At 43.0% G+C, this 14,863-nt stretch overlaps 1 protein-coding gene across 4 annotated transcripts in view; it reads left to right on the top strand.

Moving 5' to 3' along the window:
- The window catches only part of sema4bb (sema domain, immunoglobulin domain (Ig), transmembrane domain (TM) and short cytoplasmic domain, (semaphorin) 4Bb), a 54,305-nt gene extending 41,256 nt beyond the window's left edge, over nt 1–13,049 (top strand). For all 4 annotated transcript variants that reach the window (XM_056413469.1, XM_056413468.1, XM_056413467.1 and 1 more), the window contains 7 exons: nt 3,328–3,509; nt 3,914–4,064; nt 5,402–5,612; nt 5,781–5,896; nt 6,682–6,839; nt 7,758–7,849; nt 8,750–13,049. In XM_056413469.1, the coding sequence (XP_056269444.1) occupies nt 3,328–3,509; nt 3,914–4,064; nt 5,402–5,612; nt 5,781–5,896; nt 6,682–6,839; nt 7,758–7,849; nt 8,750–9,525 (1,686 nt within the window). In that variant the 3' untranslated portion in view covers nt 9,526–13,049. The remainder of the gene's footprint in view (nt 1–3,327; nt 3,510–3,913; nt 4,065–5,401; nt 5,613–5,780; nt 5,897–6,681; nt 6,840–7,757; nt 7,850–8,749) is intronic.
- Nucleotides 13,050–14,863: the final 1,814 nt, after the last annotated feature.

Below are 14,863 nucleotides of genomic sequence, written 5' to 3'. Positions count from 1 at the left end.
AGGACGTTCACATATCGACCAGCGCGTTTCTGCTCATCGTGAGGCTCTAGTTGAATTATTACTTTAAAAAAAAGATTGATTGTTGTCGTGACGAGATCAGAGATGTCCCGGGCGTTATCTAATTTCTTTATTCTCATGAGTCTTGCATTATACTGACAGCGTGGTCTCAAGACATCTCCCCATCCCGTAACTACAGTTCCCATAATGCTTTGGGGTATGTTAACAGCAAGTAGAATGTTGCATAATGCATTCGGTAAGTTACGCTGTGGGCTAAAACCTTATTGCCTTTGAAAATGCGGAAGGTTATGTTTTGATCGCCGTGCATTTATTTATTTATTTGTATGCGTGTTACTCGCATAACTCAAAAAGTATTAAACCGAATCGCATGGAATTTAGTGGGATGATTGGTTATTATCCGGGGACCATTTGATTAGATTTTGGGATCGATCGGGTCAAAGGTCAAGGTCAAGGTCATGAAAAGTTCAAAATCTTATTTTTACCATAGCGCGGTCAATTTCTATCCAATTGGCATGCAAATAATGCCAAAATGTTCATAATTCAATGCCCAATCTTGTGATATGCGAAGGTATGCGCTCTACCGAGTGCCCGTTCTAGTTATTATTATCATTATCTTTATTTAAAAGGAACCATGTATAGTTAAAACATGAATGGCACCATGTGATGCTCTGGACCAGATTGTAGCTATACAGCTAATTAGCATCTGTAGTCCCCTGACATACCATAATAAACATAAAACAATAACAAACAGTACAGGATAAATACACACAATGCAATGTTACAGTACAGCATTTTTAATTTGTATTAAAAACCATTAAGAGTAAGTATTAAAAACCATTAAAAGTAAGTAATACACACTGTCAAAAGTAAGCAATAAGAACCATTAAAAGCAATTAATAGTCATAATAATGTTGCTCAATGAGTACAGCGCTGAACTTAAACTCTACAGTAACAAACCTGGATTTATTTACATTTCGGGCACATTTGTACTATTAAAAAATCCCAAATTTAGCCGTTAGCTGTTTGTTTCCAATATGCTTTTGGATGGACAAAAAAAAACTATCACTGGATTACTTATATATTTGAGAATGTTTATAATGGATATAATGACATCACCTGAATGTGCAACTCGCACCGAATCTACAAATATGCAGCTCATACCTGTGCATCTTAGATTTGACTTGAGTTATTAAGGAGACACGCATCACGCTCTGAGGGTTTTAAATGACCCCACGTGGCACCGCGAGCGTCGTTGATCTCGTCGGCGAGCGAGCCAAAACTACAACAACTTAACTTCCTGTTGTTTTCACCGGCGTGCACCTGTCACTCTGTGTCTCTTCCTCATATCCCTCTCTTATCCATGAGAAACTCCTCAGTCGTTGCAGCCTAACGTCACCCAAACTATCATTGTTTACCTTTTTGTGTGTGCTGTACTTATCTGAACACGCGCCCCGTGTCCTCCTCCAAGGAGCCGAGCTAAGATTAGAGGGAACAGGGAGGCATGAAGGCCTCTCTCTCTCTCTCTCTCTCTCTCTCTCTCTCTCTCTAACACTCTCTTACAGACTCAAAACATGTCCTCCCTTCTTTTTTTCAGGCCAAGGCCAAAATGTGTTTTTGAATACGCTTTCATTTTGATGATGTGAATAATATTTCCGTCGTGTTTCTTCGTCTCGCTCGTCTCTTCGCTGCCTTTAAAAAAAATTTTTAAAGTGGACGAGTGTCTCGTGAGATGAGATCAATCAAAACCTCTTTCCAGTTCTTTTTCATGCAGGTCTGTAACTACCGTTTTACTTTCGGCTTGCCAAGTAAGTCTGGCTCCTGAAGTTGTTTTTTCTCCTCCTATCTGTCCCCCTCTCCCTTCTTCCACTCCCTCGTTCTTGTGTGTGTGTGTGTGTGTGTGTGTGTGTGTGTGTGTGTGTGTGTGTGTGTGTGTGTGTGTGTGTGTGTGTGTGTGTGTGTGTGTGTGTGTGTGTGTGTGTGTGTGTGTGTGTGTGTGTGTGTGTGTGTGTGTGTGTGTGTGTGTGTGTGTGTGTGTGGCACCGATTTATTTACTTGGTCCTCGACTTCAGGTTGAAAGACGGGAGGAATCTGGAACATGAAATTCAGATGAGGGAGGAAGGGATGAAGGGGGCGAGAGAGAGATGGAGCAAGCTAGAGAGGGAGCGGGAGCTTGAGAGAGGGAGTGGGAAAGAGTGAAGAGAGAGGGAGTGAGGGAAGGAGGGAGAAGAGAGAGAGAGGAGGGAGAGGGAGGGAGAAGAGAGAGAGAGAGGATGGGAGTGCGAGAGAGAGTGGGAGGGATAGAGCGATAGGGGGAGAGAGAGTATGTTTGTTGAGTCCAAGCCGTGAACAGCTGAGCGAGCAGGAATGTGTTCTCCTCTTTTCGTGGACGAGGTTTTTACCTCGGCTCAGTAATTGGCTCCCCGGCCGCCGCCGAGCTTCGGGTCCCGCGAGCTCTCACCTCGCCGTCGTTGAGCAACACCATTGTTTGTGCGTTCAAGTGCACCGATGAGGAGGAGGAAGAGTACGGAGAGAGAGAGAGCGAGAGAGTTGTGTCTCCTCGAGGGTGATTCACTCCTCGGCTGGAGAGTAGGAGTCTCTCTCTCGGAGCCGATGAGATGGTTTGTGTCAGAGGCCGGAGAAAGTGTCTTGAGATTGGGCGGGACCACTTGTTTTGGTGTCTTCCTCCTCCTCCTCCTCCTCTTCCTGCTCCTCCGTGTTTTCCACCTCTTAGATAATTGCTAGTCCTTCGCAAAGTTGCCTGATAACTGTTTACGTGGATATTGAGCGACGGCCTTAAAAGGCCCGAGTTCCTCTCGGAGGAGAAGTGAACCACCGAAGCTGTAATTAATAACTCTCCTCTCCTCAACGGAGCAACATGCATTTTTATGCTGAGGCATCTTCTTCTATGTGAAGATTCAATTTTTTTGTTGCCCACATTTTATCGTCAAAATGTCCTTTTTATTTAGTTTGGTTTAAAGACGCCACACATATGCACCAAAGGAAAGAACAGAAACACTTGGATGTGCATCGGAACAATAACATCCTGATTGGTTGTGAATATTTGTCCAGTTTATTTCCCTCCTAAAAGAAAAATGATCATAACCGTCAACAGTAATGACTTTCAGATTTCCGTCGCCTCAACAGCGCCCTCTACAGCACAAAGGAAGCATTGCAGCTGCATGTCTCCTCTGACCTTTCTAGACCGCGAATCTACTCTTGCTTGTTGTTCCTCATCGTGGACGTTAGAGCTTCAGTGTGCATCGTGATGTTTGAGTTTTAAATTGAGATCTAAACATTCTTTGTTCTCAGGGGGACAAAGGCGGCGAACGGGTGCTGCAGAAAAAGTGGACGACTTTCCTGAAGGCCCAGCTGCTGTGCTCCCTCCCCGATGACGGCTTCCCCTTCAACATCATCCAGGACATGTTCGTCCTGAAGCCCACGGGCGACAGCTGGGAGAGCACCGTCTTCTACGGCGTCTTCACCTCCCAGTGGTGAGAAGAAGCCGAGGGGGGAGGCGCTCGGATGAATCTGTTTCAGTTTTTTTTGGGAGCGTGCATGTTGATTCACAAATACACAGAACACAGCTCACACGCAGCATCTTGAAACGTTTTTTTTAATTTCATATCTGCACATGGCAAGTTGCCTGTTTCTTACTTGGCTTCCTCCTGAATGTAGAGCAGCTGCACTGAGCTTAAACACCAACACAAGCTCATGCAACCCCGATGTCTAATTAACAAAATAAAGGTTTTAACACGGAGATCGTTCAGGCGCCCACTCCACAACTGTTCTCCAGTTTCCTGAATGCAACGACGGCTGCCAGAGAGGATGCATTGGAGTGAGATAACATGCCGTCAGCCACGGGGGGGATGTTGAGTTGCCGTCTGCGTGTTCTCAGGTACAAAGGAGCGTCGGGCAGCTCGGCGGTGTGCGCGTTCACCATGGCGCAGGTGGAGAGGGCGTTCAGCGGGCGCTACCGGGAGGTCAACCGGGAGACGCAGCAGTGGTACACGTACAACCACCCGGTGCCAGAACCGCGGCCGGGAGCGGTGAGCTATAGAAAACATCTTATTTTGTGGTGTTCGTCTCTACTTGGTCCACAAAATGGGTTAAAAAATAAATAATTTTCCATCACAAATAGAGGAAACTATGCAATTCAACTTGTTTTTTCGTCACTCCATAGATCTGCATTTGTCACAAAGTGTTTTCATCACAGGGACAAACATTGTCTATTTCAGTCTCCAGCAAAACTTTTCCACTTGTAACCGAAACTGATTTCCCCCCTGTGCTATTCAACAAGTGAGCTTGATGTATAACAGATGTTCCCCTTTTTATTTTCCTAAAGTGCTGTCTTGATGATGTTCTGCTTAACTCTTCACAAGTCCCGTACTCCACTGGTTCTCAACCTCTTTTTTTTTTTTACGTATGTACCCCCTGTGAAAGATTTTTTCAGCCAAGCACCCCCTTACTAGCCATTTTTGGTTTAAAAACACAACGCTGTGCCATCAGTTTCTGATTTAATATAGAATATATACAATTATGTATGAACTTCCACTTTATATTCTATTTTGAAATGATTTTTTTTAATGGATGCTAATTTTAAATATCTTTTTTACAAATCTCCCGTACCCCCTGGAGTACCTTCACGTACCCCCAGGGGTACACGTACCACCATTTGAGAACCACTGCTCTAGACAAATGCCTAAAAGCTGAAAACTAGTAGTGATAACTGATAAATGAGTATAAAGCATCTACATCAGCCATGTCTTTGTTAACTTAGTTCACTTCATGAGTAAAAAAAGGGTACACACAGGTCAAAGTTCAATGAAATATCCTGTCTCTTATACTTCCAGGCAGGGTAGGGGAAATTTACATATTTTCTAGGGGGCACTTTTTGCCCCTACTGACTGAAATCCAGGGGCATTTCAAAATAAATTGGGGGCACTTTTTTAAAACTTGTGAAATAACATTTAACCTTTTATTAAAAAATAATAAATATACTTATTTAGGCTTGCAGTATTTGAGCAATTGTCATCAAATGATAAGACGATTAAGCAGTAGTTTACAGATTCAAAATGTTTTCCTAGATTTTTTTTGACAAAAAACAAACAGAAATCAGTCATATACAATTTTATTATTATTTCTTGTGATTATATATTTTTAAACAACTATTAACAATAATAACTTTTTTTTATTTATTTTTTTATAATTCTAAATTATATTTATTGCATTTTTTTGCCCCTCTTCTGGTGAAATCGGGGGCAAAATTATATTTCTTGGGCGCATTTTTGCCCTTTGCCCTCGTGTATTTCCGACGCTGCTTCCTGGTCTTCTTCTAAATAAGCAGAGATTCATATATTTTTCATTTCTAATGTACTCCCCGCAGTGCGTGACCAACCACGCCAGGCAAATGGGCATAAAGTCGTCCTTGCACATGCCCGATAAAGTGCTCAACTTCGTGAAGGACCACTTCCTGATGGACAGCGTGATCCGCAGCGCCCCCTTGCTGTTGAAGCGCAGCGTGCGCTACACGCAGATCACCGTGCACAAGATCCAGGGCATGGAGCGGGCCTACGACGTGCTCTTCATCGGCACGGGTACGCTCCATGACACAGCAAGTGATTTGTTATCGTGAGGGTCTTTCCATAAAGGGAGAGCGTGCTTTTGGAATATCATTTGTGTCATTTTTAAAACACCAGCTGTTGATTTCATCCTCCGCCGGCCTTCAGTATAAGTCACTTCCACTCGTCCTCTGTGTCTTCCAGATGATGGGAAGCTCCATAAAGCCATCAACGTCAACGATAAGATGCACATCATAGAGGAGATGGTTCTGTTCCCGGAGCCTCAGCCGGTGCAGCACATCGAGCTCGATCCTCAGAGGGTAAATCACGACGTTATCGTCATACGGTTTTCGTGTCTTAAGTTTAATATTCAATGTCATGTTTACTTGTTTTTCACGGACATTTTTCAAGTTACACAAATAAAGTGGAGCAGCGAGATTTACCGGAGACCAAATGTTAAATACATATTCTTTCCAGCGGAGCCGCTCTCTCGAGTTATGGCCTGGAAGAGTATTTCTGATCCTCTGGCATTTTTCCCCGCACAGCTGAGTTTCATTACCTGTCCCTCTTTATTACATAACGGCCTCTCCTGGGGCCGAAGCAGCCAAAACTGCAATCTTAAGATTATGTCATTCTTTAGAAAAAAGAAAAAAAGTCCAAGATACCTTTTGTGTGTGTGTGTATATTCTTGGCTCTAAAATAGAGATATGAAAGATAGACATAATCCACATGATGCTTATCTAATATAGTGGTAGATGGCCTCATTGTGGGCTCACAGGGGGGTAAGCTATACGTCAAATTCATATTTAACATGCATTTATGGATGAAAAGGTCTGATCACAATAAAACATGGTGTTTGGGAAGTGACGCAAAAAGAATGAATAAAAATGAAGCGACCACTTCATGTCGTTGCAGTGTGTGTTGGCATCAAACGGAACAACAGCAGAGTTAGAGCTTTTGGTTTTATTCCGCTGTAATTGTCTTAGCGTGGTTTCCCTTTCTGAATCAGAGAAGTAAACCGAAAGCAGAAGTTCTGTTTGGTTCTTTTTTGATGAGAAATGTGTCTCACACACATTTCCTTTTCTTTTCTTCCTCTGCTCTGCAGGGTCTGTTGTTTGTGTCGTCCAACTCGGGGCTGGTGGAGGTTCCTGTGGCCAACTGCTCCAACTACCTGAGCTGTGGCGAGTGCGTGTTGTCCAGAGACCCGTACTGCGCCTGGACCGGGCGGCTGTGTCGGGACGTCAGGATGGCGCCGCCTGACAGGTGGGGGCGTTCACCGGGGGCCGTTACATTTGGATTTTGTTTACTTCTCTATGAACAAACATCTCATTTGCATATTTTTTTAAAGTTCATGTTTTATTTCCGCTGAAACTTTAAAATGTCACTCGGATAAAGATGAAAGTTTTTGTTCTTTGATTCTGATGAAACTGGAGAAGTTGTTGTTGTTTTTGAGTGAGGCCTGTTTTTAGGGGTTCTTCAGCCCCATCAAATGATTTGGCTTTATTGGCTTTAAAAGGTAAAAGGGGAATAAGAGTTAGAAACTGTCTCCAGGGAGAACGAGAGAATTCAAAATACAAGAAATAACTATCGACATCTCTATTATTTGCATTAATATATATTATTATAATATTTTTTTCATTGAATGGTATATTTGACACTGAACTACTTCATCTTTATCTCAGTGATAGTCCAAATGACCTGCCATACCCCTCCCCTTGGGGCTTAGCCCCCCTTTCTTTAAATCCTACAAACGCCCCTGGTACTCACACATAGCCACACATCTATAACCTATTCCTAAATATGCATTTATTTTTTATTTGTTCATATACCTGAGACATGTTTTTGGACATTCGTTAATAGACTTGGATAAATATATTTAGTTGTATGGTTTTTAATGTCCTCGGGTACACCTCCGTGTTGAAACTGTGACGACGTACGGTGAAAATCTGACACCATTGCAACCCGAGTTGGACGTAAACATGCACCCAAAAACAAACTCGTCAACAAGCACGCTCCTTCATTACGCGATGAAACGGAAGCTTTTAAAAGAAGAGCGTCCTCTTTCGTCACGGTGACGGAGACTCAACGGCCGTTACGATGACAGACGAGTGCACCCATCCACGGTTCCTCTCACTACAGCCCCTCACCCTGTTGTTGTTGTTGTTGTTCGGTATGCTTTAGTCACTGGCAGCAGGACGTGGAGGAGGCCGACACGTCCGCCATTTGTAACCGGACGTTTCCCAGCCCCAGATCTGCCAGACCGGCGACTTCTCGTGAGTCTTTGTCTCTTTGTCTCGTGATCCGTCGCCTCTCTCCGGCAGCACCGTACTTATCAATGACTCCTACACCGACGCTTTTTAAATGACTTGCTTTTTTTGGGGCATGAGCTACAGTAGAGAGACAACCCGTCATTAGATATGAAGCTCCAGCCAGGAAACGGTTAGCTTAGCATAAAGACAGGAAACGATTAGCATGGCTATGTTGTTGTTTCTTTTTCTTGCAAATAAACACAAGTAGCGTATTTGTGTGCTTGGGTAGCGGGAGTTGGACTTTGTTACGTCGAAGACAAAGCAAGGCTAGCTGTTTCCCTCCATTTCCATTCTTTGTGCTAAGCTAACGGTCTCATAGCTCTCGCTCATATTTAGACCGACGTGAGAGTAAAAACTGTCTTATTACATATCCAACTAGAATAGGCACTCGGTAGAGCGCATACCTTCGCATATCACAAGATTGGGCATTGAGTTATGAACATGTTGGCATTAGTTTCATGCCAATTGGATAAAAATTGACCGCGCTATGGTAAAAAGAAGATGTTGACCTTTTCATGACTTTGACCCGATCGATCCCAAAATCTAATCAAATGGTCTCCGGATAATAACCAATCATGCCACCAAATTTCATGCAATTCAAGAAGATTTTGACCTTTTTCATGACTTTGACCCGATTGATCCCAAAATCTAATCAAATGGTCTCCGGATAATAACCAATCATCCCACCAAATTTCATGCGATTCGGTTTAATCATTTTTTACTTAAGCGAATAACACGCATACAAATAAATAAATACACGGCAATCAAAACATAACCTTCCGCATTTTCAATGCGAAGGTAATTAGTAAAATAGGTCTTGAACTGAACATGTATATATATTTATATATTTTGTTATCTCTGTAGGTGGCTCCCAGTGCAAGCTCATCATAATCCCAGCCAACACCTTCAGAGTCCTGCCGTGTAAGCTGCGCTCCAACTTGGCCCGGAGGAAGTGGCGCCACAGCGACGCCGCCGGCCAGTTCCTCTACGCCACGCCCGAGGGGAACCTGGTGGTGGTGGCGCAGGCCGACCGGACGGAGACCTACGAGTGCTGGTCGGAGGAGGAGGGCTTCCGCCAGCTGTTGGCCAACTACTGCGTGCGGGCGCAGCCCCGCCAGGAGAGCACCACCCTGACCGGTCGGCCGCGCACGCCGCACATCGAGCCCGAGCAGGAGACCGTCGTCCTGCCGGGCGAGTCTCGCTCCCAGCAGCTGCACGCCAAGACGTACTGGAACGAGCTGATCGCGGTGTGCGCCCTGCTGGCGTTCTCCCTGGTGGTGTTCTCCCTGTTCGTCGTCTACCGGAACCGGGATCACATGAAGTCCATGCTGAAGCAGGGCGAGTGTCCCAGCATGCAGCAGAAGAAGCCGAGGATTGTGGGGAAACCCGCCGAGAGCCTGCCGCTCAACGGCAGCGCCGTCCCCGTCTCCACGTCGGATCACAAGGGCTACCAGACGTTGAACGACAACTACATCTGCAGCACGCCCACCCACGAGTCGTCGCCCGACAACAGCAAGAGCTTCTCCGAGTCGTCCGACCGGCGGCTGCTCAACGCCAAGGAGAGCCACGTGGAATACTCGCCGACCTGCCCGCGGCCCCGAGTGAGGCTCGGCTCGGACATCAAGGACTCCATCGTCTGAGAGCACAGTATTCTCTTTCAAAAAAAAAAAAATTTAAAAAGAGGCCGCCCTGTTGTCTCCGTGGAGGAGGCGGGGCCACCGAGCAACAGGAGAGGTGACCCTGACGTCCCTCTACGCCACAGCGCATCTTTTTAAAATTTCCGTCATCTATTTTTTTTCTTTTTTTCTGTGATCATCAATCGGAGGTTATTTACATCGCTTCATCCTTTACACTCCAGAGATTGTTCTGGCGTTGCTGCAAAGAAGAGGAAGAGGAAGAGGCATTCCACTTTGGTTTTTTAACCAGGACCCATAACCGAGGCAGATGCTCAGAGTAGTTATTACAGTCTTTGTTTGAGTCATCCTCATGGCCACTAATGTGTGTGTGTGTGTGTGTGTGTGTGAGGGTTGGGCAAAAAGAAGACCTCTTCATATATCTATATATATCACAGTATCTATTTAGGTTTATGCCTATCACGGGATCCAATATAAACAATACATTATGAATATCGACAGGTTTTCCAGCCCAGAAGACGGCCGCGACAAAGGCAACGCTTCACTTTTTTTTAAACACATCAGAACCAGAACTACACCCAGAACTACAAGCCACACTGGAGTTCAGGAGAATATAATACAAGCATTTCGAAGTCAGATTCACATTTGGCTGAATAAATGTCACGACTGTGAGGATGAACGACGAGTCGGAGGAACAAGAATGAAAAAGATTGAAAGAAAGATGATCAACGAAAAAAATGTGTCCAGGACCTAAAATACTGACGTTTACCTCCTGAATGTAAAGGTGTCCTTTCATACGTCACTGCGCCACGGACAATTTCGGGAAGCCCTGTGCTTCAGTGTTGACCTGTGACAAGTAAACGAATACGGAAAGATGACCTCGGATTACATCGGTCACGGTGGACGTTCCGAGCACCGAGAGCCGAGAAGGAAAAAGAAAAACAAAGCACCTGAAATCCTCACGTGCATTGTGCCAAAACGATCTAAATGCAACAGTGCCATCCTGTTCTGACCACTCCCATGCGTCGCAATAGCATCGATCACGTTCATTGATCATTGATCAGAGCACACGGGGCCCCGAGGTGGCTTTCACGAAGGTAAAAATGGCACTAATAATAAACAAAATGTGACTGTTAGCTCATGAACAAAGACTGTTTCATACTGCGTTGTAGCCAAAAGGGATTGACTTTCAAAGGAGGTTAAATATTTCAGTTCTCCTGCAGAAGGAGTCTTAATACCTTCTTCGTGTACACTGAAAGCAAACGACCATGTTTGAAACTATTCAGCGCTAAAAACACTCAAACTATTTGCTTAATATAATTGCGGAAAAAAATCCAATAACATCAAATAACCACTGCAGTGGAGAGATAGTGTTTCATATCGTCTTATCCGGACGTAGCGCTGCACTACCACCCCCGGCCACCAGGTCACGTTTCTTACATGCATTGATCCACTCTCGCTCACTCGGACGTTGACGTAAAAGCACAAAGTAATCACGTAATCAGGGTCTTGAGACACTCGCAGGTTTGCACGTCGGTTCAAATCCGCTCGTACTCTTAAGAAATGCAACTACTGAGGAAACGGAAATGTGCGGCTGCCGAGGAAAATACCTTTTTTTTGGTATCTGTTCTTGCAGGGACCAGTGCAGCCATTTATGAACACACACACACGCTTTGCACCCACATTGCTTTGACTCTCGAGACTCGACAAACAGAAATTCCTAAAGCAAGTAGGAAGCCGAGAGACATTTCTTAGCCGTAAGGACAACATGGCGCCACGTGTCTTAGATAACATCGCAACTCGCTGTATTGACAATAAGCCGACAGTATACAGTATATAATCCAGAATAAACACGACGCAGAGGATGTGATGCTATGTAACCGCGACAAGTTGACACAACAGTGGTCAGTGTTTCCTTGTTTTCTTAATCTGTGTGTGTGTGTGTGTGTGTATATACAGTATCCGTGCTTAAATATTGTGTGTTTTTTCCAAGGGACCTTGTGCAAGATGTGTTTGTAGAGATAGTCTTGAAACTAGAGTGAACACTGCTGATATATATATATATTTTTTTTTTCATCGTGCTTTACCGCCAACGCCGGCCATACATTTCAAATCGTGCACATGGTCTCGCCATGTTTGTTTTTTATTTATCGAGCATGTCCAAGCAGGAGGAGGTATCTTGTATTTTTTTTATTGTTCATGTCATGCTGAATTAGGGGAGGAAATATGCTTATTCATGTTCTGAGCGAAGAGCTAAATGAGATTTAATTTGAAGGTACCAGCTGGCGAGATCCCCTGGAAGACTTCTCATGTTGCTAGTGTGTATTTCCCCAAATGGTCGACCTAATGCTTTAATCTAACCAAATAAACAAAGAGTATAACATGACAAGAATAAACGACACTCTAAAAGCCTCGGTGCAAACGCATTGTTTAGTCTCCTGGACTATAACGTGTCTCCGCTGCTTCAGATGCTCGGTGGATGAACCTCACCACGTATTTTCAAAAATGCCTTTTTAGGTGTCGAGTTGTTCTGCCTTTCTTTCTTTTTTTTGTTGCCGCATGCCACATCGTACGCTACCCGACAGTGATGTGGTGAGAGGCGTGATTGTAGCCCTGCACGGGCACACTGATCTCCACAACACGGGTCGACAGTAGACTTACAGATTCACCAGAGAGCCACCGTGACCTGTAAAGACAGGGCGACCCGGAGCCGCTCGAAATCCTGCATCATTCTGCAAGTCTTTGCTTTTTTTTCGTCAGAAGTGATACTGTGCACGTGGGAATATATATATATATATAAATACATTTATATATAAATATATTTGTAAATTAAAATATATTTATTTATAATAATATGTTTATATATATATATATAAATATATTTGTGTATGTGTATTTATATAAATATATTTATAATTTATATATATATATAAATATTTATATTATATATATAAATACATTTATATAAATATATGTATATATAGTATTTATTTATATATTAATGACGTACTTTTCATTTAAAAGCAAATATTGCCATAGTGATTGATGCTTCATTTGGAGTGGCTCCTCCAGTAATGCAACACACTGTACATGGACATGAATGTAGCCAACTATTACATATTATGTAGAACATATACCGGTGTTTATTTTCTTAAAATAGCTAAAGTTGGTTTCCATCGCAACATATTTCCAGGATTCTGTTCAACCAGTCGTACTATAGAGAACTGACACATCGAGGTAATTAATCCTTTGTGCTGCAGTCAAATTAAAGCCGGCTCCAAATCCTCCATATCCGCCTCAGCACACTGAACACCATAACGCTTAGTGGACTGAATAACTATTAGACAAATGTGGTCTTGCCTGCATGAATTCCTCTTTTTTATTTTTTATTTGTTGTGTACAAATAACATTGTGAACTGTATTTTTTGTATCATTGAGATTGTGACTGTTGTTTTTATTATATTGTACATAAAAAGCACTTTATTTTAATTTTTTAAGATAAATTAATAAAATACATGTTTTGACATGCACGTGCGTTGGCCCATTTTATGCTGTTATGCAAAATAAATAAATGATTGTTAAAAGTATTTGTAAAACATATATATGCTATATAATATAGATATTTATAATATATATATATTTATTTATATATATTATAATTATATATATTAATACAATTAGAGCCTCAATTTGAGTAATAGTCGTTACAATTTGAGTCTCAATTAAAGTATGAATTACAGTCTGAGTCTCAATTGCAGTCTCAATTAGAGTCAATTATAGCCTCAATTAAAGTCAATTAGAGCATCAATTAGAGCCTCAATTAAAGTCAATTAGAGCATCAATTAGATCCTCAATTAAAGTCTCAATTAAAGTCAATTGGAGTCTCAATTAGAGCCCCAATTAGATTCTCTATTAGAGTCTCAATTGTAATGAGCCTAAAAGCTGCTTTTAAAAATATATATTAATATGTCGGTTGTTTTTCTAATTACCGTTGTCGATGCAGTAAAGATGATTCTTATCGTTTGATGATTACGGTGATGAGATGGCCACGAAAAGAAATAAACACAAAGAATGATGGATATGAGAAAGGCTTGAGGCTCCTCCCCCCACGAGTTACAGCGCATCCATTTAGTGGCACGCTGGTCATGAGCACAGCCGCTTTGAGGCAGCACTGTCATCCACGTCAGATGTGTGGATCAATAGTTATTTTTAGGGCGCTGTGTGGAGCTGCCAGCCAGCGCTGAACGTTGTTTACTCAGTGGGAACCGAGAGAGGACACACGGGGAAAACCCACCAGCACCGTCCTCATATCCAACTAGATCGGTTCTGTGGATATCGAGGGCCTGGCCTTCAGACGAGTCCCATGTCCTCACTCACAGATCATACATCTCGAAATGTGTTATTTCCCTCGTCTATTCTCGTGTGCCGCATACCGCTGACCATCTGCAGACATCCAGCCCGTTTTGGGATGAGTCACAGTTTAGCGTATTATGTTGAGGCCCGGTTACAGATGGTCTGTTCTGAGAGGAAAGTGTATCGTCTGTCGTGGGATTTGATGATCCTCTGGAAATGGTAAAGTGCTCTTAGAGAAACCAGAGTGAGTGCAGCTTTTGGATCTGAATTCTGACCATCTGGACTCAAATAAACAAATACCAGTCCCTCACAGGAACCGGGTTTATTCTCAGAACCAGGTTTATTATGACTCATCCACAGATGCTCTGATTTACATCCAGACGTATACTGACGGTCTGTTTGTTCAATTTGAAACCTGGAAAATGACATATGCATGTGCATGCATCAGGACTTTGCAATCACAATGTATTATTACCTTCGCATTGAAAATGTTTTGATTGCTATTTATTTATTTATTTGTATGCGTGTGACTCGCATAACTCAAAAAGTATTAAACCGAATCGCATGAAATTTGGTGGGATGATTGGTTATTATCCGGGGACCATTTGATTAGATTTTGGGATTGATCGGCTCAAAGGTCACGGTCAAGGTCATGAAAAGGTCAAAATCTTCTTTTTACCATAGCGCGGTCAATTTCTATCCAATTGGCATGCAACTAATGCCAAAATGTTCATAATTCAATGCCAAATCTTGTGATATGCGAAGGTATGCGCTCTACCGAGTGCCCATTCTAGTTTACAGTGCATTGGTTCAGTCCGTGAGCACTGAGGTGACACCCACCGGGTGACCCTGCAGAGGACTCTCCTCCAGCCTCTTTCCTCAGAATGACTCTGGGGGTTTATAAAAAAACAAATATGTATGTTCTCTTTTCCCCCCTGCACTTTCAACCCGTTGCTTTCTTGTATTTCTCTTCTTCTTTGAATCCAGCGAC

Source organism: Pseudoliparis swirei, chromosome 4, assembly GCF_029220125.1.
Source record: "Pseudoliparis swirei isolate HS2019 ecotype Mariana Trench chromosome 4, NWPU_hadal_v1, whole genome shotgun sequence".
Lineage (NCBI taxonomy): Eukaryota > Metazoa > Chordata > Actinopteri > Perciformes > Liparidae > Pseudoliparis > Pseudoliparis swirei.
Note: the sequence above shows the minus strand (reverse complement) of the source record. Positions and strands in the feature narration are given on the sequence as shown.